This window comes from Hypomesus transpacificus, unplaced genomic scaffold (genome assembly GCF_021917145.1).
Source record: "Hypomesus transpacificus isolate Combined female unplaced genomic scaffold, fHypTra1 scaffold_30, whole genome shotgun sequence".
In the NCBI taxonomy this organism is placed as follows: Eukaryota; Metazoa; Chordata; class Actinopteri; order Osmeriformes; family Osmeridae; genus Hypomesus; species Hypomesus transpacificus.
In genome coordinates, this window is record NW_025813826.1 from 3,042,723 (window position 1) to 3,066,146 (window position 23,424).

At 44.4% G+C, this 23,424-nt stretch overlaps 1 protein-coding gene across 2 annotated transcripts; it reads right to left on the reverse strand.

Annotated features, from left to right (window-relative positions):
- Positions 1–1,404: 1,404 nt before the first annotated feature.
- On the reverse strand, positions 1,405–23,139 carry LOC124463642 (glutamate receptor ionotropic, NMDA 1-like). Of its 2 annotated transcripts, none has more exons than XM_047015452.1 (20): positions 22,888–23,139; positions 20,766–20,900; positions 20,153–20,329; positions 16,890–16,987; positions 16,577–16,698; positions 15,456–15,630; positions 14,596–14,740; positions 13,893–13,979; positions 12,780–12,915; positions 10,896–11,023; positions 10,394–10,558; positions 9,852–9,970; positions 9,536–9,648; positions 8,633–8,781; positions 8,397–8,554; positions 7,899–8,060; positions 7,505–7,614; positions 7,072–7,217; positions 4,094–4,204; positions 1,405–1,576 (listed from the first exon to the last, which is right to left on the reverse strand). In XM_047015452.1, the coding sequence occupies exons 1-20, from the start codon at positions 23,137–23,139 to the stop codon at positions 1,511–1,513; spliced, it is 2,754 nt and encodes a 917-aa protein (XP_046871408.1). In that variant the 3' UTR covers positions 1,405–1,510. The 2 variants fall into 2 exon arrangements, with proteins under 2 accessions (XP_046871408.1, XP_046871406.1); XM_047015450.1 differs by lacking the exon at positions 4,094–4,204 and adding an exon at positions 17,730–17,792.
- Positions 23,140–23,424: the final 285 nt, after the last annotated feature.

Consider the following 23,424-nt stretch of genomic DNA (forward strand, 5'->3'; position numbering starts at 1 on the left):
GTTTGTGATGCATAAACAATGTTTTGAAGGCATAACTCATTTGCTGAATCACAGATTGTCAGTATATTTTACACAAAGTTAGCACTGTGATGGTGGGTAATAATACTATTCATCTTATTTATCTCATATAACTTTAGAAAGAGTGAAATAGGATATGTGATCATATTGATCTCATATACTATTAGAAAGAGTAAAATACAATTGAGCAATATATATATGTATATATACATAGTAATCTGTTTACCCCACCCCAATACATATTCTCTAAACAACCAACCTCCACCAATACAACCGCAACATGACACAGCGCTGATGTTAAACACCAACAACAAAAGTTGAAAGAGTACTGACACAAGTAGTTCTGTCCATCCAGTGTAACAGCAGCACACTGGGCTGATACCTGCTCTGAGCTGCAGAGTCACCGTTAAGGCTGATTACTGAGTGATGACCAGCAGACCACAGTGATGCACATCAACGCTTTGCTCTCCTTAGATCTCTCTGTCTGTATACATCAACCCCAATCTCCTCTTGTCTAATTCGAGTCAACTTGAGAACTGATGCCCTCATTACTTGCCGTAAAGTAGATATCAAGATCAGCTACATTTGAGTCAAACAGGAACTGTAGAGGGGTCAGAATACTGATCAGCTCAAGTTAGCTATGGGACCACATGGTCACTCAGTGGTCCAGGCAGGTGAGAGGCTCTCCAAGCTAGCTATGGGACCACATGGTCACTCAGTGCGCCAGGCAGGTGAGAGGCTCTGCTAGCACTCTAAGAGGACGGCTGGAGAAGGAACGGACCCAGAAACCCTGAATTCACAGCTGAAGAGAGTGAGGAAAAGAATGCTACAACTGGACAAAGTGTGCATCTTAGTACTGACAAAACGGCATGTTACGATCCACTTTGAATATACTCCTTTTCATCTCTCTGCTGTTATTGTAGAAGCTACACTGCATCTGCTAAAGCTCATTTATAAAGCTAATAAAATATGGATTATCAATCACAGTAAAAACACTGTCAGCAGAGAAATGGACCTGCGTTGTTGAAGGTAGAGTGAATGTCTCAACAAATGGAGATAGACATCACACATGACAATTGTGAAACATTTGAACACCTATAAAAATGGATCACTTGTAAATGAATTACAGTGAGTGAATAATTAGTGTTAGGATATGAGGCAATAATGAATACAGTAGATGATGAATTAGCTAAAGGTGTCAAAAAATGAACACGCTTTTTGGCAGTTAGGGGCAGGTAAGAAGGTTCCAGAAAGCTCTTGGCTCCTGTCTCCTGGGTGAGTTGGCTGTTGGCACAGTGAGTCAGGGTAATGTCACATCTCCACTTCCTGCCAGCGTGCTGTAGCAAGAACAGACAAGGACCAATCAGGTCAGAGGATGGAGAAGGTGGGCGGTGGCCCCGGAAGCACAGCAGCGTGGTCCCAACAAACCAGGATCGTCTCTCTCTCTTCAGTCTCTCTTTACCTCGATCGCTCTCTTTCTTGTTCCTCCCGCTCACACCACGGTGCTGACGGAGGGATCTGCTAGGTTGAGCTGTCCAGTTATGTCTGTCGGGTAGGGCTGCAGAGAGGATGTAGGGAAAGAAACACTCAACATGCCTTGTCAACAATACATGCATGCACACATGTCAACATATCCAGCACTGTATGTGAGGATGTCACACTGTCAACATATCTCTCTTCTGTGCTACTGAGCAGCCCAGTATGTAATGATGTCACACTGTCCTTAGCAGTATCACAGCACTTCTTCCCTTCCACACAGGGCTCGTTTGGAATAACTGCTGTTTGGAGACAGAGAAAGACGAACAGAGAGGAGCAGAGAGAGAGAGAGAGAAAGACGAACAGAGAGGAGCAGAGAGAGAAAGAGAGAGAGAGAGAGAGAGAGACATTGAAAGAGAGACAGAAACAGAGAGAGACAGAGAGAAAGAGAGAGTGACACAGCCAGAGAGAGACAGGCAGAGAGAAGGAGAGCAAGCGAGGCTAAAATCCCATAAGGGGAGCAACTGGTCTGGAAGGCACATCAATAAACAGCAGTGTTATAATACTGAGGCTGAGTTGATGACAGTTGTGTTCTCAGTGATGTGCTGTGTTTGGGACACAATCCCATGTTGCAGCCTGTACCCTGTATGTGTATTTATAATTCAATGCTAAATATCATTTGGCAACCTGCTCACAGGCTAACTTGCTGACTAAACCTCCATGGACATCCCTAGAAATATAATTTGAGTTATTTCATTACTGTATGACAGTTTTTGAAGATAGAGGGCTTGAAATGTATGTCAAGTTGTAAATAAAACTAGTCTGTTCCCTATCATTTTCTGTAGGATTTGTTTTGAGCAACAATATGAATATTTAATGTCTTTTAAGACTGTTCTTGGAGCGCCAGCTATGTTGCCAAGGAAACCACTTTGTTGCCACAGAAACCACTTTTGTTAAGACACGGTTTTTCACCAAATTTCTTGGAACTCAGCTCATACCGACACGACTCTTCGAACATGTTCACCAACAGAAACCACTGCACACTACCCTGATGCTGGCCTTTGATGGCGTATTTTGGGACAGTGTGCAAGCACCTTAGGGGGCCAGTCTCTCCCTGAAATGGTATGATACCCAGGATTCAAACCTGTTCAATGCGCTCTTGCTTTTTGAAATGCCGAGCCTTTCTTCCTCAAATGCTATCATCTAAAGGATGTAGATATGACAAATTACTTTTCAAGTATCTTCTAAGGTATCGACTCTCTTCAATGAAAATGATGTCGACTGCACAAAGGACAGTGACCGACAGGACTGCCACAGTTCTGTTCCAAAACCTGTTCCAAAATATCCTAATCAATTCCACCATACTGACAGAGAGAGAGGCAGTGGAATACACAGCATGTAGTGGACACCAACATAAAAAAATCCATTCATATCCATTTATAAGTAAACACTGATATGATATTAAAAAGATGATCAACAACGAAAATGGGTAAACGTTTATCCCTGAAGGTGATCTGACTAATTTCCCTGATGGTCCTCTTGTGTGAGATGCTTGCATTTGGCTGTAGGGAGATTGATTCGGTTTAGACAGATCGCTTATCTTCTTCAATCACAATCCTTTATCCCACATTTCCAACTATTGTGTGTTGACTAGGTGTTGATTAGGTAGCTTTGTAGCCTTTTCACATGATTGGAAATTAAACAGCTGATCAACAAAACAGCTGAATAATTGATCATTTAAGGCACCTTGTAACAAGTTGGTAATTTTACACAAACAAGTAAAGCAAGCCAACGATATTGAAAATATGTACAGTGTAGATATATATTTTAAATCAGACCCCTTCAAGGCTAGAACAAGTAACCTTGCGGCCCCTCATGGTTCATGACAACACATCATCTACTTTGGTTACTTTCATTTCATGGTTAAAGCACATAACCCCAGTCTAGTGAGGTGAGCTGTGCCGGTCCAGAGACCAGAGACCAGAGGCTGCAGGGAGAGAGAGAAGGTTAGAGCTGGTCTCCCTGCACTGTGTTGTTTACCTTAATGGTGTCTATGGTGACAGGGATATGGTCAGACAGCAGGAGCGGAGATATGACAGGGACTGGCTGGAGTCACAGACCAGGCTGGGAGAGGGGGAGGGGGGGAGGGGAGAGTACCAAGATGTGAGCCAGGATGAAGATAGGAGAAAGACCCCCTCCCCACCCCATGATACAAAACAGGCCGCTCTGATTCAACCTCCGGCCCTTGTCTAGTTTTGCCGTGGATGTTTTTAGAAGGACGACTGGATGAAGTGTGGACTGACGGTGGACTGACGAGACAGGGAGGGGATGCCTGAAACGCAGGGTGGAGAGACGCTGAGGACAAGACCTGGGCGAGGAGCAGGAGGATGATGGGAGGAGAAAGTAGACTTAGAGGCAGACAGGGTTAGGGGAGCCTTAGTAAAAACAAAACAAAGGATAAGAGGGAGGGAGAAAGGACGAGAGGGCCATAGAAAGATGGGTAAAGAGATGGATGGAAGAAGGAAGGAGCAGATAAAAAAACAGCAGTTGGAGGGAGGGGTGGAGGGAGCAGGAAAGTGTCATGTCTTCATCTCCTTACCGTGTCTCTGGAGGACCTAGGCCTCTTGACGCTGGAGCCCAGGTTGGAACTGATGGACCTAAAAGAGTCTTTCTGTCTGGGCTCGGGGTCTGCTCTACCACTTTTCCTATCCTAAAATAAATATATGTACACACAATTATTTCTGTTCTCTAGCCTCTAACCCCGCCCATACCACCCCCCTCAGCACAGTAATGCCACACAGTGCTTCTAGTGGTTTCTACTTCAACAGAACTCATATATCCTCTCTCTACTTCTGTTCTAACAGAATTCATATGGCCATACAGGGTTGCCAAAACGCTAACATAAGAGTGTGGCACCAATAATGAGTATGTCTGTGTGTGTGCTCTTCCTGGCTATATTCTATACTCCAATGGCCTGGTCATGTAGAGTCATGGGCGGAGCTAGTTCAGGCAGGAGACCTCGGGCTGCACGTCACATGATCAGCTGACGTCAGACTCATGCAACTACAGGTGTGCTAATTGATGCCCGGAGGTCTTCTCCTTAGGAAGAAACACATTCTGCATGCTGTCACAGACCCGGACACACATGCTCACACATCATGCATTGCTATATACCTGCATGGTGTGCAATGCAGCATGGTATATACCTGTGTATACAGGTGTGCAATGTTGCCACCTTCCACCATTCCCGGCTCCTACATACTGTCTTTTGATACAGTTCCTACAGGACATTGCTAATTGGGAAATTGTAATTTGTATTGGGAAATTGTCTACAGCTATAGTCTGCATCTTTCTGCATCAACAGCCATCTCTACAGCAGAGGATCCCTCTGGGATTAGGTTGTTTAGATTATCGGTGCTGACTTGCAGGCCTCTTGTGACATTGCTTGCTAAAAGGTCAATACTCCTTGTCAATACTCCAGATCTATATGCTATGCTCCCTGTCTTCTTATTCTATGTACTTGTGCTATGCTAGCTGCTCCAAGACAGTGAGTTTTTCCTTAGATGGAACCACATCGCCAATGTCAAACCCTTTTCATTGAAGTCAATGGTAGAGTGTCTTGACTGAAGTGACAATCATGGTCATTTTACTTCTCATATCAAAGGAAAAAAAGCTACATGATAAGACAATCAGAGCAGGAAAGAATAAAAATGCAAATATAGTGGAGGGGGAAGCTGGGGTTCAATGATGGGTCAGATCATGATAAAAGATGGATAAACGAATCACCAACCAGTCAATGTTATACCAGAGGGAGGGTAAAACAGTCTTTCTCCCAGGGGGGATGGGGGGAAAGGGGGATTGGGGAATGGGGGATGGGGGTGGGGACCTGCAGCTGGAACATGCAGAGTGCTGGAACCAAAAGAGAGACATGTGTGACACATGTCTGTAGGATGGGTGTTGTGACCAACGGGCCTAACAGGCCGTAGTCATTTTCATGGCCTGCAAGATCCCCTTCACAATCACAGACTGTCGTGGTAACCGTGTCGTGTGCGACCTTTGACACCTGAAACAGCTGCACACGAGGAAGCAGTAGGAAGCTGTGTTGAGGACTACAAGGTTTGGACGTCTCAATACGGATGGATTTCATTGGAGGCTGTATGGTTGGAGGATGCCCATGGAACATCTGCACAGAGCTTTGAGGCTGGGTGGAATGTTCTTTCTTTGCTTTCTATTATAACATTGTGTCTTTCTGAATCAACTCAGTATGCACTGTATACAGTAGAAGCATAGTAAGGGCACAATGGAAGGGCATGATCAGTTATTCTAGAACGTAGCAATAATTATTGTCTCCTTCTGGGAAATTCTAGAGGACTTCTTAGCCACCTCCATAAACCTGTTCTTTTGTCGTCATCCCCCTACACAGCACACACACACACAAACACACATACACACAAACACAAAATACAAAGCATGGAGACTTCCGTGCTCAGAGGCTGGCAGTGTTTGAAATGTTAATTGCAATGTACAGGATGTGAATACCACAGGAGCACTGCCTCCACCCCAGCTTCCTATTTTGGTCTCTCCTACAAACACCAGCTGACTCTTCTGTACAGCTGTTCAGAGACTTCTGGCATTTCTGGTTTGTCACCAGACCGAAGACAAGCTGCGTGTGTCCTCTTCTAGGGAGTTAGATTGTTATTGGCAATGAAAGTCAGCATATTGGATGCGACAGTACAGAAATTGGCAGCGATAAAAAGAAGGGTGTCAACGCAAAGAGAGGATGAATGTCTAAATGTGATGATACGCTCACCATTTTCATGCCACCTGACAAAAGTGTAGATTGGCGAGTTTTGAAAGATCTGTTCTCTGATTGGTGAGGCCGTGGAGTCGAGTTTAGCCGCTTTCAACTTTCTACATTTGGATTTGTGCAGGTCACATTGAAACGTGTTGTGCAAAATGTGAAGGATTAGAAGTAAAAATTGGTGAAATATTAATCAAATAAATGTTTAAGAGGTCTTCTTTTGTAGCCTCACCCATGACCTCTGAGCACATTTTTTCAATATCGTTCAGTAACATGTAAACTTTCTAATAGAATTGTGTAATAAACTAATACCAACTTGTAACATGGTAACTTCATAATTTGATACCATTTCTACCAGATCACATAAGCACCCTAATATATACTAAGAAATCTGGAATCTGTTTTGGAATTAAAAGGCGAAGGTCTTGTAGGCGAAAGACAACAAATTATATTTAGGGTCTGGATGTCTTCAAAACAAATATTTGAATCATTCAACGATATGTTACCAGCGCACAGTGTCTTTAAACCTTTTGAGGATTGTATTTATTCTATTCATTTTTTAGTAAATAAATTATATATTATTAGTCAAAACACATTAGGTATACATAATGTGGCAAAATCTGTGTGTCTGAATTTGTCGCTGTCGCCAGCGGAAGTACAAGAGGTCAACCTATGTAGGTGGGTAAGAGAGATGCCAGGCACCCCGCAGGGTCAGAGGTCAACTGTGGCTTATCTTGAAATAACCTGAGAGTGAGGTCAGAGTTCAGGGGTCGTACCTGCAGGTTTTTCCTCCAGACGTTGACCGCAGCAAAGGCCAGCTGCATCTGCTTCCGACGGGCATCCTTGTGTCGTTTGTAGGCAATCTCAATGAAGATCAGGAAGATCCCTGCGACGATGCCCCCGGCAACCAGCATAAACACACCTAGAGAAAGGGAGTTCAACTGATTATTTACTCTCATTATGTGAAAGAGTATTTCTATTATTTATTTATATATATATTTATATTTAAATGTATTTATTTATATGTATATATTATTTATATATGTATTCATATTTATATATATGTATTTGTAGTTATATATATAATATATCTATTTATATCTTTATATAAATGTACTCTCTTTACTATCTTTATATATAATATAAGGACTAGGATTGTCAGAACGGCAGTGGCTGACAGCAGAGGCAGGTGAAGACTTTGTTACTCACCAGCCATGTTTTCAAACGTAAGTGTTGCCGGGGCGTTGCTCCTGGAGTCACACTCCTGGTACCTGACCCAGGTCTTGTCTAGATCTTCCATGAATCCGTTCTCATGGAAACTGGAGGGATCAGGGTTCAGGTGCATGTGCATGACAATGTGGCACATTTCGACAGTCATGTTTGAATCTGATTGGATTAGAATCCTAATTAACTGAGTATAATGTTCAATTTTTTCAATTGTAAACCCCACTCAATAAAATAATTTCAGAAAGCGGTTTGTATACATAATACAGTATTTATAAATTGCAATTACAAAATGATCACACGTTTTGCATTAATGAACCTAGTTGTCTGTTCCACCTGAACAGCCAGGGTGGGGGTTCAGGAGGTGGGGTAGGGGTACCTGAGAATGGACAGCGACACGTTCTGCTTCCAGGGACTGTCCTTCCTCATACCAATGCCAAAGCCAGAACGGAAGAACAGCTCTCCTGTGGTCACCAGGTCACACTTCTGGGACGCCTCAAACTCCAACACGGCACTGTCCCAGATGAACGCATGCAGCAGGCTGCAGGACATGAAGGGAGAGAGAGTGGGGGAAGGAGGGGAAATCCCTTCACTTCAGTGATGTGTGTACTTGTAAAAGTAGGCTGTAACAAGGCTGTAATCAAGGACGGAGCCACAGAGGTGCTGGGAGAGGGTTGTGGCCTCCTACACTGCCAACCTGGCAACCCCACAAGCATGACTGCACACCACCAACACACCAACAACACACGCCGCCACCAACGCACACACCACCACCACCCCCCCCCCACCCCCACCACACACACACCCCCACCACCTAACACATCACACACACACACCAACACACACACCAACACACACACCACCAACACACACGTACTTGTCTCGTACGGCCTGGATGGCCTCGGCAGCAGACTCGTAGTTGTGCTTCTCCATGTGGCGGTACATGGTGCTGAGCTCTACCTGCCGCCGGAAGTAGATGTCCACGGAGCTCTGCTTCACCGTGGCGTAGATGAACTTGTCTGATGGGTTACGCAGCTAGACGCAGGAGACGGGAGACACAGTTACTAACCTTTCGACAGCAATGCCAGCCTGTGTGTGTGTGTGTGTACTGACCCTGGGGTCGTTGATGCCGGTGATGCGCTCCTCAGGCCGGTCCAGCACCAGGAAGGCTGCCAGGTTGGCAGTGTAGGATGCCACTATGATCATGGCAAACCCAGCCCACACCATACCTAAGATTCTTGCTGAGAAACTCCGGGGTGCTCCTATACAAGCACACACACACACACATAAATACATTAAGAACCAATCCAATTATGTGCTGAAATGTCCTTGAGCAAAACTCTGAACCCCAAGTTGCTCCCGATGGGCAGGCCGGTGCCTTGCATGGCAGCTCGCTGCTGTCGGTATGTGTGAGTGTGAGTGTGAATGGGTGAATGAGTGGCAAACATCGTAAAGTGCTTTGAGTGCCGCCAAGGTAGAAAAGCGCTATATAAATGCAGTCCATTTACCATTTACTGTAATATCAATCCAGTTTATACACACATCTCAGACGTTGTGGCTGTTTTGAGAGACTACTCTTCCCTCTATGATTTAACTTGTCTTACCCAGCAGGGAATGGACATTTTATACATAGTAGTAAAGGACTTTTTACAACTCTTAGCACTGTGTGCCAACGTGTAACTGTCTTTTTTCACATGTTTTTCTTCTTCTAGTAGTCGAGGAAGGGACATTGCAGCCTTTTTTGCCCCAGTAAATAAAAAAGTTAGAGAAACATATCAAAGTATTAAGAGAGTTGAGGAGCTGGAAGAGGGAGAGCCAGAGCATTTAAAGCAAAATTAAAGTATTTAATGTTTAAATATAATGTGCCCCTCTGATTAAACACTGGCCCCCCCTTGGCCCCCCTAGTAAAAGTAGTCTAGAACCGCCACTGTCTTTGCCAACCTATGGAGGCTGTGTCCATCCTTCGTTCTCTGTTGCATGTGTGAGTTTGAACGGCCGCAGGCTCAGGGATCGTACCTTCTCCTATCCCGGAGTTGAGCAGCACTCCCCATGAGAACCACATCGCAGAGGAGAGGGTGAGGGCATCTTCTTCTTCTTCTTCACTATTCACTTTAAACCTTCCAAATGGGCTACAGGGAAGGACAGAGTGAGATAGCAGAAGGTACAGGAGAGAGAGAGTGTGAGAGAGAGAGAGAGAGAGAGAGAGAGAGAGAGAGAGAGAGAGAGAGAGAGAGAGAGAGAGAACAAAAACGAGAGAACAATAACCTTGATTTGAGGTATTGGGTTCAAATTGTGTGTCCTTATGTCCAAACCACCTTGCTTGCTTGTTTACCTGAACCGGTCTAATAGGTAGAGCATCACCGCCACCACATGGACCGACAGACCCACCAGCAGCCACAGTGTGCTCTGAAACGGCTGCATGAAGGAATCCAGAGTGCTGCGAGGGATTTCCTGAAAACAGAGAGTCAGAGACCGTGGTGTGAGCGCATGCACTCTTTTACAAACACACATCCAGTTTTCAGACATACAGAAAGACACACTCACACACACACAAACTGATATATGCACAGGGGGGTGGATATCATTCAGTGTTTAGAGGCACTTGGCTGTGGATCAAGTGGTTACAGGATCAAATCTTCCTCTGTTACTGTAAATGACTACATCACAGTCGGTGACACATCCTAAGGTTCATCCTCTGGGGTGTTGTAGTGGGCTGAGAATCTTGGCACTACTGCCTCTGAGCTGTGGCCCCAGGCCAGGCAGAGAGTGGGACGACTGCACAGCTGCATAGTATTCACAACCAAAGAGTTCAAGCCCCAGAGAGAGGGTACGCTGAGTGTGTGAATGTGTGCTCGTTTGACGCCTGTCATGTACCTTCTTGACCAGGATGGTGAGGCCCTGGTACTTGAACGGTTTGGAAAACTCAATGTACTGAGCGCGCTCGTTGTTGATGGTGAGAGGAGCCACGATCATGTCGGCCAGGCCTCCAAGCAGCTCCCCCATCATCCCGTTCCACTCCTTCTTATTGCTGTTGTTGACCTGGCCGCGTGAACCAGGGAGGGAGGGAAGGAGGAGGGGAAAGAGAGACGGAGGGAGGGGGAGGGTGTGGGGGGGGGGGGGGGGTGGGGAGGGGGGAGTGAGTGGGGAAAAAGAGAAAGGGGGGGATGGGGGAGAGAGGAACAGGAATGGGATGTTGGGGGAAGGAGAGAGTTATTAAAGGGATGAGAGGAAGACGTTTCACACCTCGATGAGGGAGCTTGACCCTGCTTTTAATCCACTTGGAAAGGGGATGACATCATACTGGAAAGGAGCCCAGAAGCAGTATAAACATCAAAACTGTCTCTAAAATGTCGGAGTCTTGGTGTGTCATACTCACACGTTCCTGGGTCCCAAACTTCCCATCAGCCACCAGGTGAACCTCGTAGGTGAAGTTCATGGTATTGGCCAGCCTGATCAGCAGATCAATGCAGAAACCGTAGCAACACTGTGGAACGATAGGCTGGCCTGGAAGCCAAACGAAACATCAGAACCCACATAATGTGTGTGTGTGTGTCATAGTGGGGGTAGTCAGTGGGGGTCTTAGCACATTCGGCACCCCAGTAAGGTGGCCCTGAAGTGCAAATGACACCCCCTAATATGAGTACATCCCCCAAATGAAAATACTCCCCCCCAATACGAGTCAACTCCCCCCAAATCGGATGACTTGTTCACCTCCCCCCAAAAATGAAAATACTCCCCCCCCCAATACGAGTCAACTCCCCCCAAATCGGATGAATTGTTCACCTCCCCCCAATACAAAAACGCGCTCCCCCCCCAATACGAGTCAACTCCCCCCAAATCGGATGACTTGTTTACCTCCCCCAATACAAAAACGCGCTCCCCCAAATGGAAAACGACATTACATTAACTCAAAAACACATTACATTAACTCTGAACGGAAAGGGTATGTACTACACTTTAGCGCTGATTGGATGCAGTAGGCTAACTGACAAGAAATAAGAAATTGATTGACAGAAGTACAAAATGCAATAGCCTGACAGAGTTACGTGCACCAGGACATTTATTTGGGTATCGAAGCATGTAGCATAGGCTATGTATGCAAAAGCATAAATTGCAATGTTAAACGTAAACATCGATAGCCAAACAACTAGTCCACGTAACTCTGTCATTATCATGAAATTAATCGTTTTGATTTGAAGGAAAGAGGAAACATTAATGTTTACAATTCAGAGTCATTACACTACTCTTTATTTTAATCAGGGTCATTCCTATGAAATAATCTTAGATCTGCTGTTAACGTTTCACAATATAAGTAGCCTATGCGCACGCTAAAAACGCAGTTGAAGGAATCAGGACTTTTCAGAAGAAAAAACTGATAGTCCACTACAGAAGAATGAAATGCCACAATGACAGAGTAACGTGGACCAGGATGTTTGGCTATCGATTTTGACATTTAACTCGAAAACTTTTGCCTAAGAAGCCTACTATTTGCTACATTCTTCGATAGCCAAACAAATGTTCTGGTGCACGTAACTCTGCCAGGCTATTGCATTTTGTACTTCTGTCGATCAATTTCTTATTTCTTGTTAGTTAGCCTACTGCATCCAATCAGCGCTAAAGTGTAGTACCTGCCCTTTCCGTTCAGAGTTAATGTAATGTGTTTTTGAGTTAATGTAATGTCGTTTTCCATTTGGGGGAACGCGTTTTTGTTTTGGGGGGAGGTGAACAAGTCATCCGATTTGGGGGGAGTTGACTCGTATTGGGGGGGGAGCGCGTTTTTGTATTGGGGGAGGTGAACAAGTCATCCGATTTGGGGGAGTTGACTCGTATTGAGGGGGAGTATTTTCATTTGGAGGATGTACTCATATTAGGGGGTGTCATTTGCACTTCAGGGCCACCGTACCCCAGGCAAGGTTTAACCCTCCCCCCCCCACCACCAAACGCACTACTTTTCTATGCCAGCAGAGGGCGCCAAACACAAAAATGGCCCATTCCTAGAACTGCTACTGGGGTTAGTGCAGTCTATCCCAATGCTTTTTGAATGTGTTCGGTGTGAATTATTGTATTGTTGTGTATGCATTAACATTTTTCTCAGGGATCCTTTTTTCAATATATTTCCCCGCCAAAAAAATTGGTTAATAATACTATAAGGTGTATGTGTACATGTTTGTATATGCGTGTGTCTGTGTTCATGTGTGCTTATGTGTGTATGTGTGTGTACGTCTGTGTGTGCCTGTGCGTGTGTGTGAACAAGCCGCACCTGGGATGGTTCCGTTGGGCCCGTTACACATGACTTTATTCATGGTGACTCCGTTGACGGCCTTCTCCTCCTTGCAGGTTCCGTCAGGCTTGGTGGCCTGGACGTACACAAACGGCTCCTGGTGGATGGTCACGATCTGGGAGACGGAGGAACACAGGAAAAGAGTCAGTAATGTTGTATGTTTTTTATGTTTCAAGGAGGACTTCCGTAAAGCTGCACAAAGCAGGTGTTTTGAAGTCCAGAAGATCAACATGCAGTGCTGCCCCAGGTGTAATATCCATGTACTGGAATACGCCTAAGACTCCATCTGTCTACTATATTTGTGATTGTTATTTAGCAGTTTAGTTTTTTTACAAAAGTCATTTAAGGGTGTTGCCATGGGTTGTACAAGTCTTCATCATTGTTGAAATTGCTTCAACAATGTAGCTAATTGATGTGCATCTATGTAGAAGTGTCTGTATTTATAATGTGAACTGATGTGCCAAGGGGCTTTGCCATTAGTTGTGACATGGCAAAAAAGTTAGAAATAGAAAGGGTTGAGACCAGTGGCGATTTTAGACTCTTTTTAGGGGTGCTCAAGCACACCTAAATTTAATCTCAGCACCCCTAAAAAATATAATAATAGTAAAATATATATATTTTTTATTGTTATTAATTATTATTATTTTAAATACGTTTTAGCGTGTTAAAACAATGTTTATTTATTGTTGACACATAATTATCGTTTCATTCGATGCTGGTAGTTCATGAAGGAAGGGACTTTCTTTGTTTTGTCATTCATTTAGTCATTTAGCAGACGCTCTTATCCAGAGCGTCATTCAATATTTTCCATAATAATAAATATATGTATTAATTGTTATCCAGTGAATTTAGTGATTTATTAGCAAGAGGGTTTAACGATTTTGCAAGGCACTGCATCCATGTCACATTCTCATTGGGGGCTAAGCCCCCCCTTAAGGTCTTATCCTAGAATCGCCCCTGGTTGAGACCCTCATCTTCAGAGTCTAAGCATTCTACCTCCCCCTTCAGTCTAACATTTGTAGCTACACTCATCGCATCACATGGCAAAAGTGGGGAATATCTGTTAGCACTAGCACATCCTGGTGCTCTGACCTTCAGCCTGGTGGACATCTGGTATCCTCTGGGCTTCTCGGTCTCTCCCCCAGGCCAGATGATCTTCCTTTGGTTGTTCATCACCACCTAGAGAGACAACACAAACGCAAAAAGACCATGTCAGACAATGTCTTCAGGGCCCATTTTCAATGGAAATGTCGATCTATCAAAATCCTATTTGAAATGGACTTTTCAACGTGGATCCTGTTGAGACAGCCACATTTGGCAGACTATCAGAAGTATGAGCCAGTTGGCTTGCTAAATGGAAGCAGAAATGCTCTGAGGTCTCAAGCTGACAAACGTGATGATGTCACAAATGCTTACTGATGGGATCAGGTTAAGAGCACTCCTTCAAACCCTAAACATTTGCTGCAATTCATGAGTTCATGTTTGATGTCTATGTGTGTATTGTAGTATCTGTAATGAGTATTATGTTTGATGTCTGTGTATTGCAGTATCTGTAATGAGTATTATTTTTCATGTCTATGTGTGTATTGTAGTGTCTGTAATGAGTATTATGCATGTCTTTGTTCTAGCAGGGGTTGGTCTGGCATCTGGTCGGCACCACACAAGGTAACAAAAGAGAACTTGATTGGCCACAGCTGGTTTAAAAACATTTCAGGCTTGATATAAAGGGCAAGCGATTGGGTTCCCCATTTACACCGCTGTGAACCGAAACCATGGAAACACGTCACGTGTGTACCTGCGTTCCGTTGAACACGCCCACTTGCACCATGCGAGTCTTGTGGTAGTTGAGGATGCTGTAAGTGGCAAAGCGACGATCTCCGTCGTCGTTGAACTCGATCCTTCCTGTCAGGCCGTCTGGATACTTAGCCGACATCAGCACTCTGAAAGGGAGCAACATTCTCAATGTCAGGATGGAGGGGCTGCTAAATGACACTACTGGTAAGTGACAATATGATTGGCTGGTAATTCAATTCAGATGTTATCAGACACATTTGCCACTGCACAGGCAGGCAGGCAACATTTGAATGTTTTGGATATGCCTAAGTACGCCATGGTGACTTTTAGGTCAGAGATTTGGAAGTGGTTGGACATATTTCACATCCATGCTTATTTCAGCCTAACCCTATATATACAGTACATAGATGATTAAGATTTCTGCCATGCACAAAACATGGACACAGACACACAATACAGACATGAACATCTGATAAAGAGTTGAAACCACAGAATGTATCTTTTTTTTCATTCAGTACTACAGTAAGGTGAATATTGGCGTGAACATGACGTTTAATACATCAAAATGTTTTCAACACGGAAGGCAGTGTCAGTCACCAGGTGCTGTGCCTGTGAGATTGATCAAATTTTCACGTGAGTATATGATTCACAAAGGTTTATTGTTCGATGATACCGAACAGGCATCACAGCCACCAAACACTTTCAGGTAAATGCAATCAAATAACAACAGTTTCTAACCTTATTCCATTCTATCAATCAAATCCAATCACTAAAAACACCCCACACAAAAGGATAACTGGGTCAAACACGGTTCAGACACACATACGGCACCACACACAAGGTGTTGGTTGTGGTTCTGACCGTTTGAATAGTGGGCCGGTTCTCCAGATGTTGGTGTTGCCCACGCAGCCTCGCGGCGGCTCCGTGATGTTCTCCTTCTCAAACAGCTCCTGGAGGGACTGGGCCACGACCGCCACGGCGTCCGTGATGTGGGCCGACTCGTTCTTCCCGTTGATCAGCTGGAGCCCCAGCAGGCCTGGCAACCCACACCACAGCAGAGCGTTCACATTAAGATGGCGGAGCGCTCGCTTGCGAGATCACCGCCGGTGCCAACTCTATCACTGGGGTGACGGAACAAAACAATTTTTAAGGTCGAGACCACAGATAACTGCTGTGTCATTCATGCTTGCGGATGTTAGCAACAGTTGGAAATCTTATTCAAAAAGGCACCTTCGGTAGTCCCTTTGAGAGAAGTGTTATTTTGGGGAAGAACTAGGGATGTGGTTCTCGTTGGAACTACTCGGAATTAGAAAGGGGTTCTTGTGCGGTACCATACATTATTTTTTCTGTGTCTACAGTAAACACCTAAGGACAGGTCCTGGGTTAGGGAAGTTGGACAGCAGACAGGATTAGGAAAGCCAAGCCACACAGAAGTTAGGACACATGGACTTTTGAAACAGCAGAGGCAGGACAGAGAAAAGGCAGTAGAAGCTTACCCTGGTGGGCCAGATACACTTCAACTGGGTGGAGAGGAGAGCAGTACCAAACACTTTGCCTACTAACCCCTCAAAATGAGTGTCCACACGGGGTCTCATTTGAATTTGAACTCAAACCAAAGCGGATTACCCCCACAACACGTTTAAGCCACTGACTGTCTACTGAAAGAAAGGACGGCACAGCACTAAAATGACACAAACACAGATGTTAGGACATTTAGGCACACGTGTACAATGAGAGAAAAAACACTTGTTTAAAACCTTTAAACATAAAAGAGACAATGTTTAAATTTTCAAACTGTAAAATGCGTTACAGAAAAACACGTTGCGGACACAGATTTTGCAGATGAAGATCAAATAACGGTAGAATAATAACCCGGCAAGATGGCCCGCACAACCAATCTGGCACACAGTCTGTGAACGAGGGAGAGGGGAGCGGGGAGGGAGCGAGAGAGTGAGGGAGGGGGGTGGGGGACTTCTACGTACCATCTGGGGCCTCGCTCAGAGCTTTACCAGACATCTCCCTCTCTCCGACCAGCCACACGTAACCAGAGCCTGTCATGTTCAACTGCCTCGCGGCCTTGTACACGGCTGCGGCCTCGTCCTCGCTGAAGGCACACACACATACATACACACACACATATACACACACACACCATAGACACACAGACACACACACCGATAGTCAAACCAGAAGAGAATCAAATCAGCACTTCAATGGAAGAGGGGCAGACTAGACAGGTGCCCTACCTGTGGGGCAGTGTTTTGGAGGAGGGAAGGCAAGGACATTAGGATTTACCTGGCAGAGAGGATGATGACCCGCGCCTCCAGGTCCCTGGCCTCCAGCAGCAGAGATGTCAGGTTGGTCTCTGGGCTGAACAGGAGAACTTTCTCTGCCTGTGGTTGGTTAGGGGATATCATCAGCCCTGTGGAAAACCCAGCCACCCAGCCCTGGACCATGCCCCACTCAGCCCCACGCCCCCTCACAGCAACATCGCTGAGAGGCGGGAAAAATGGGACAAAAAAAGATTTCCAAGGTTATCTAAAAGAAAAAAAATTGAAGCTGGGAAGAAGGGGAAAAATTGGTGCATGCAAAAAGGGTTATCAGGCTCCAATAGGGACGTGCATGTTAGAGGAAGAAGGGCGGGGGGGGGGGGGGGGGGGAAGAGGAGGAGGAACTGCAAATCAAACAAGGGTTGGACTATAAAGAAAGGGTGCTGGTGGAGATGAATGTTTCTTTCCCAAAGGAAGAGGACCAGGAAGGGGGATGAGAAGGTGATGCTGCAGAACGTTCGGAGGTTTCATCTGGTTAGTGGCGATCTCACACGGCCAGATCTCCACAGGCTCGCTCCAAAAGAAAAAAGACTTGCAATCTCCTTGATTTGAACAACATGCAACCCTGGACACAAACATTTGAACTGAGGTTGATAAGAAAGAAGTGGGGGGTGGGGCGTTTATTTGGCTAAAAGGAGGAGACTAAAAACCCATTCTCGATCAAAATCATAAAAAGAAGAGGTAAAAAAGACGTGCCACCAGGATAAGGGTATCTCTGGAAATCGGTTGGTTGACTGTTTCGATTGGTTGCTATTGGCTACGGTCTGAGGTTGGTGGGCGGCGTGCATTGACCATGCAAGTATACCTTAGGTCCTCGCTTGTTGTCATAGGACAGTTGGTCGAGGTTTTCATAGTTCCTGTTTTTAGTCTGATGAGTAATGTGCACAGAGAAAATATGCAGACACAGAAGAATATTATAAACAATTAAAAATGATGTGTAGTAAAGCATTCCATCAGATCTACACTTTTCTGCTTCAAATTGGGATTTCCAACTCTGGAGCTCGCAAAACATCACAGGGGCGGGTGCTTTGAAGGTATCTGACACACCGATTGGTGGAATAGCTGGCTGCTTGATCAGCTGACTGACTGGCTAGCTGCTCTGAGAGCAGCAGTTGGCTGGGCGATTGTGTTTCTGTCTGTTACCTGTACCATGATATTCAAAATCCTGACAGGCTGGTTTGATTGTAATATGTTTATTATAGAACCTGATGTCTTAATCTGCTTGTATTCATGACATCAAGACCTAAAAACAAGTTGTTCAAGATGGTGGTTTATCTAGACGCTTTCCAACAGACCTAAATCCAATCCATTCTATTCTGTCTCAGCAAACCTTTCATGTAAGCATACAATCCATAATGAGTGTATAAAACTGTGATAAGAGAAATTAAACAATTTTACAACAGCACCAGACCATTTAACTTAATTGACATTTCATAATCAACCAAATCCAATGTCACATGAAAATATTTCAAAAAATTTGGCCATAAAACATTTGAATAAGAAATGATTTCTTAATGTTCTTCACATCAAAATTCTGTATCTGAGACTTATCTTTATATAAAAACTGTATTTTTGTATTTTAATATCACCCAAACTAACAGACTCAAAAAACACATCACATTTTCTCATTTCATTAGTCTTAAATGCTGAATTATCTCTGAGTTGGGTTCAATCTAGCATGTCGACACAGCCATGACTGCAGGGTAAGTCCCTCCATTGCGGATGGACCAATGCCATGGTCTACTTGGACCGTGAAAAACTTAACGTTGCGGTTCCTTACACTCCTGGCACTTGCAGTACTACCACGCCTCATTCAAAAGCAATGAATCAGTCCTGCCCGTTTTGTCTTTTGAATGGCACACACACACAATCTACACATGAAAGTCTCAATGATTTCAACCCTTGAAACGAATCAAAATGGATCAAACAAGTTGCATGATTGGTTAGACCACTTAATGGAGAGTGTGCTCCTGAGGGTTTCTACACTTAATCTATACTGTAGTAGTAGTGTAGTGATCAGGCAAAATATGGTCCATGATATACAACATTCTTTACAAATATTACTTAGCAGATACGTACACTGTGCAGTATACACAGAAGGATTGTCTAAAGATAAATATCCATTTTAAATATCCATTTTATATTTTAGAAACAGGGAGAGTGAACAGTGAACGAGAGAGACGATTCTAAACTCAAATTTAAACACTACAAAATGGCCTACCAAACATTTCTCTTGCGTAATGGCATTCAAATGATATTGATGAATCTAACAGAGCTCATCTGTTGGTGAATGCACCTAGCTCCTTAGCCGTTAGCTAACATCACCCGGTTGACTCATCCAGCACTCCTGCAACTCTTTCTTTCCTATCATCTCCTGCAGCCTAGTTCTGACCACCCCCTCCCCATCTCTCTGAGGGTCTCCTGAAGAACACAGAGCATGTAGGTTGAGAAACAGACCCTTCATTATGTATGGGCCTTCGACCTTGCAGTATAAGTGCAGTGAGTGGGCTGAGGAGCTGAAAGTCGAGAATCATCACCTGAGGATATCCAACATGATACGAATGTCAGCATCATTTATTTAAACTAAACTTTGCAACCGATGGATAAGAACTGGCAAGTTTTGTTTTCATAACCTCATAAAACCAGATCTCGAATGCAATAAACTTGAATGTGACCTCTATGTGACGGGGCATTTCTGAAAGCGGAGCCATCACATCCTGGATAAAGAGCCTGCCCAATCAGAACCTACCTGTGGCTGTGGGTCACGACACAAGACCGATCAAACCCTAACCTATCCAAACCAATTCGAACCTGATCTAATTAGAACCTGGTCCAAGTACATTGGTAGCTGTCAGATGTTTTGCAGAGCACCAGGTTAGGGTCCCGCCTTGCGCTATAGTTGTGGATAGACACACAATCTAACTATGGGCAAAAGAACGTGGAATGAGCAGAAGAGTTTTTGCCAGGTGGACCGTTAATGAAGCAGCTAAGGCCTCTGGCATAAATCAAGTTTGCCAAGATGGGGAGAGGTGACTGAAGCTTGCGCAACAGAAGAAGAAATAAAACCGGATCACTCACAGTACAAACAGTACAGGACTTGGTGGTTCTGAGTAGTACAGGTTAGACACACAGATAGCGCTGCACATACCGACTGACGCCCCCAAAAAACAACAGACAATGTACAAGGTCGTCGGGGGGGGAGAGGGGGGGGTGTCCGTGTTGTCTCACCTTGGTCTCTCTCTCTTCCAGGAGCGTCTCCAGCTTCTTCTGGGCGGCCCGCCCCTCGTGGTCGTCGCTCACGATGAGGATGATGTGGTTCCAGCGGAACTCGCGCATCATGTCGAACCACACCTGGGCCTGATGGGAGTAGGGCGGGACGGTGCGCAGGAAGGACAGGTGGATACTCTGGAGCGGGGGGGGGGGGGGGGGAGGCGGGGGGGGGAAGGGGTTGGGGGAGAGGAGAGGTTAGAAGGGAAGAGGTGTAGAAGGAAGAGGAATACGAATAGGAGGGGTTGGACCCGTGCCGGGTCAAATACGGATCGCTCCTGGGCCCTAACCACCGAATAATTATACTACAATTATATTATTATTATTATTATTATACAATTATACTAATCTGACACATGCAGTCGAAATGCACTATTTGCATGACACTTTGGATGAAAGCGTCTGCGAATGTAGTCCCATGTAAACGTGAGTGTGAGGATGACTCACGACATTGTGATCATCTCAAAATCTCGGAATATGACGCCGATGACACGGAAGATGAGGATGTCGATGTCGGTGAATGAAACGGATGATGATGATGATGAAGATGATGAAGAGGATGGCCTCGGCCTACTTTGTCGGAGTAGATGGACATGCGCGTGGTGAGCCCGACCACGGGGATGCGGTAGAAGCCGGCGGTGTAGGAGACTGGCGTTGGGGTTAGATGGTCGTTGGACTGGGGCGGATGACTCACTAGGATAGCATACACCTGCAGGGAGACAGGAGACATCATTACTGGACGGGGTTACACACCTAGCAACACAGACATCATTTGGCTGGATCCTTCGTATTGGAATTGTTTGCATTTTTTTATTATTTTCTGCCATTATGCTAAATAATCCCAAAACATGGTCAATTTATTCTATAAATAGTATATTTCTGTCAACAAGAATGGTGAAAGATGAAATTGGGTGTACATCAAATTTCTAAAAAGGAGAACAAATTGTAGAATAGGCAATGCAAACTATATTAAGAAAAGTCACCTGACTACCTCATGATTCCCAAATCAGGAAAAATATTTGTTCAAAAACAATGGATCATTCAAAATGTGCCCATCACAAGAAGGGAGATGTGAGTAAATGCTAGAATAGCTTAGACTGCTATCAAATGTACTCAGGTGTTCAGGTACGTGATGTGGTCAGTGTTCTCACTTTCGAATCAATCAAATATCCGACCCTGTAAATAACATTATCACCGGGACCAGGAATGAATGACCTCACAAATTATATATATATATATATATCACATATTTTTCTGATCATCACTGGGGACTATGTAAGCCCTGTCCATAAATGCCCCTTGATTATAACCTTTTTTCAGCACCCCTGAATACACGCATGCATGTAAGCTGAGAGACACAGTCCTCAATGACTTCTCACCACTGGCATTCTACGCCCTGCTGCCACGGTGGTGACTGGGCTATAATCTTCCTCCCATCACTGTATCCATGTTGGTCTAAACAGCAACAAAGCAGCTGTCAGCCCATTTGCCTGGCGCCATGTTGGCCTAATTTTCCTTTGAAAAGGAACGTCGAGAAACAAATCTCCTACGAAGCTTCAAGATGTTGAATAGACCTGCCATCACCTTTACTGTAAGTTATCAACAGGCCCGGTCTGATACAGCACTTCACTACCATATCAGACTGAATGTTTCAGCTTGTTTGGCCCCCATCAAAACGCCAAACGACCATTGTGTTAAATCATAGCTGTGGTTTAATGTAATCCTCTGACGTGGAATCCTATCAGAGATCAGTTTCCAGTCTTGGAGGGTTTAGAACCGGTTTGAGCCTACTGTTTCATTTTTTCATTTTATTAAAGGAGGGTCTATTTAATATCAAATCAAATCATTTGTGATTTGTAAAGCCTTTTTACAAGCAATGTCACACAGGGCTTTACATACGCTTGTGGAACTGCACCTAAACCAGCCTAAAACTAACCTAATGGATTACAACAGTGGATGGACTACACTAACAGATTTTGATCAATTGTATAGTGTTCCATGTGCAAGCACACCATGAGCAAGACCTATTCATGAATAAGGACAGTTCTGAAATTGAAGGACATATTTTAAATAAGGGTTTCATTATTACTCTTGTGGGTACGGCTACAAGCCAAATAGGAGTTGAAACCATCCTTTTCAGACAGTAAACTCATTAAAAAATATTCTGAAAATGATGATAAAAGGCTCTTTTGGTCGGAAACAAAATTATGCAATTTAGAACCAATTGTAATAACAGCTGCCCTCCAACACCGTCAAGGCTCCAAATTGTTTTCTTGCCTGATCTAAAAATGGTTCTACACAGAACCAGTCAAAGAAGGGCTCTAATAAAATTATGAGTGGGTTTCATCTTTTACTGTGGGTTCTTATAGCCTCTTTTCATTTTGTACACTTTTCTGCTTTTAGAATCACTTGTTCCTTTTTTCAACAAGCCAAATAATAATATTAAAAAAAAACGAATAAAAATGTTGCCTATATGACGTTGTTAATTCTCACAATATTCGCAATCGGCTATATATCACTCTCATTACATGAATCAAGCCAAATCACGTTCTCTCTTATCCCTCTCCCCTGTGATGCCCTCCCGCCTCGTCTCCTCCTTTCCCTCCCAATGAGCAGCGTTGTAAACACTAGTAGACTGTCATAATACTGGGGCACTGTCTCTGGAAAGAGACGGTGGCGCTGTGGTCAGACGTTACCTGGTTTGAGATGAGGTCCTCGCAGACAGAGAGGGCCATCTGAATGGCGTTGGGTTTGTGAGTAACAGAGATGGCGTTCAGCTTGAACTTATCCTTCCCGTACAGTGTGTTGGCCTGGGCAACTGCTTCTTTGAACCCTTGTTCGAACCTTTTCTGGCTCAGAACCGCTCCGATGTTTACAATCTTCGGCTCACAGCCTCCGCGGGCGCAGGAGCAGGAGATGAAGATGCCAAGGAGAAATAAAAAACGCATGGTTGTACTGGTCCCAAACTGAATTGTTAACCTACTATTGATTTGTTGTGTGTCGTAGACACATCCCGTTTACATAGGACTCCACGTACTCCACACCCTGCGAGTGATACCAGCGTATTGCAGTTATGAATAAACTATATTGATGAATGTGCATCAGGCTGTTGTCGCTTTCAAAATGACCTTTCTTCATCAACTGCACAAAAAGAAAAAGAAAAAGAGAGCAACTGTTTGGATTATGGTACCCTGTTGATATTATTAGATCATTGCAAAATGACTCAATTATGA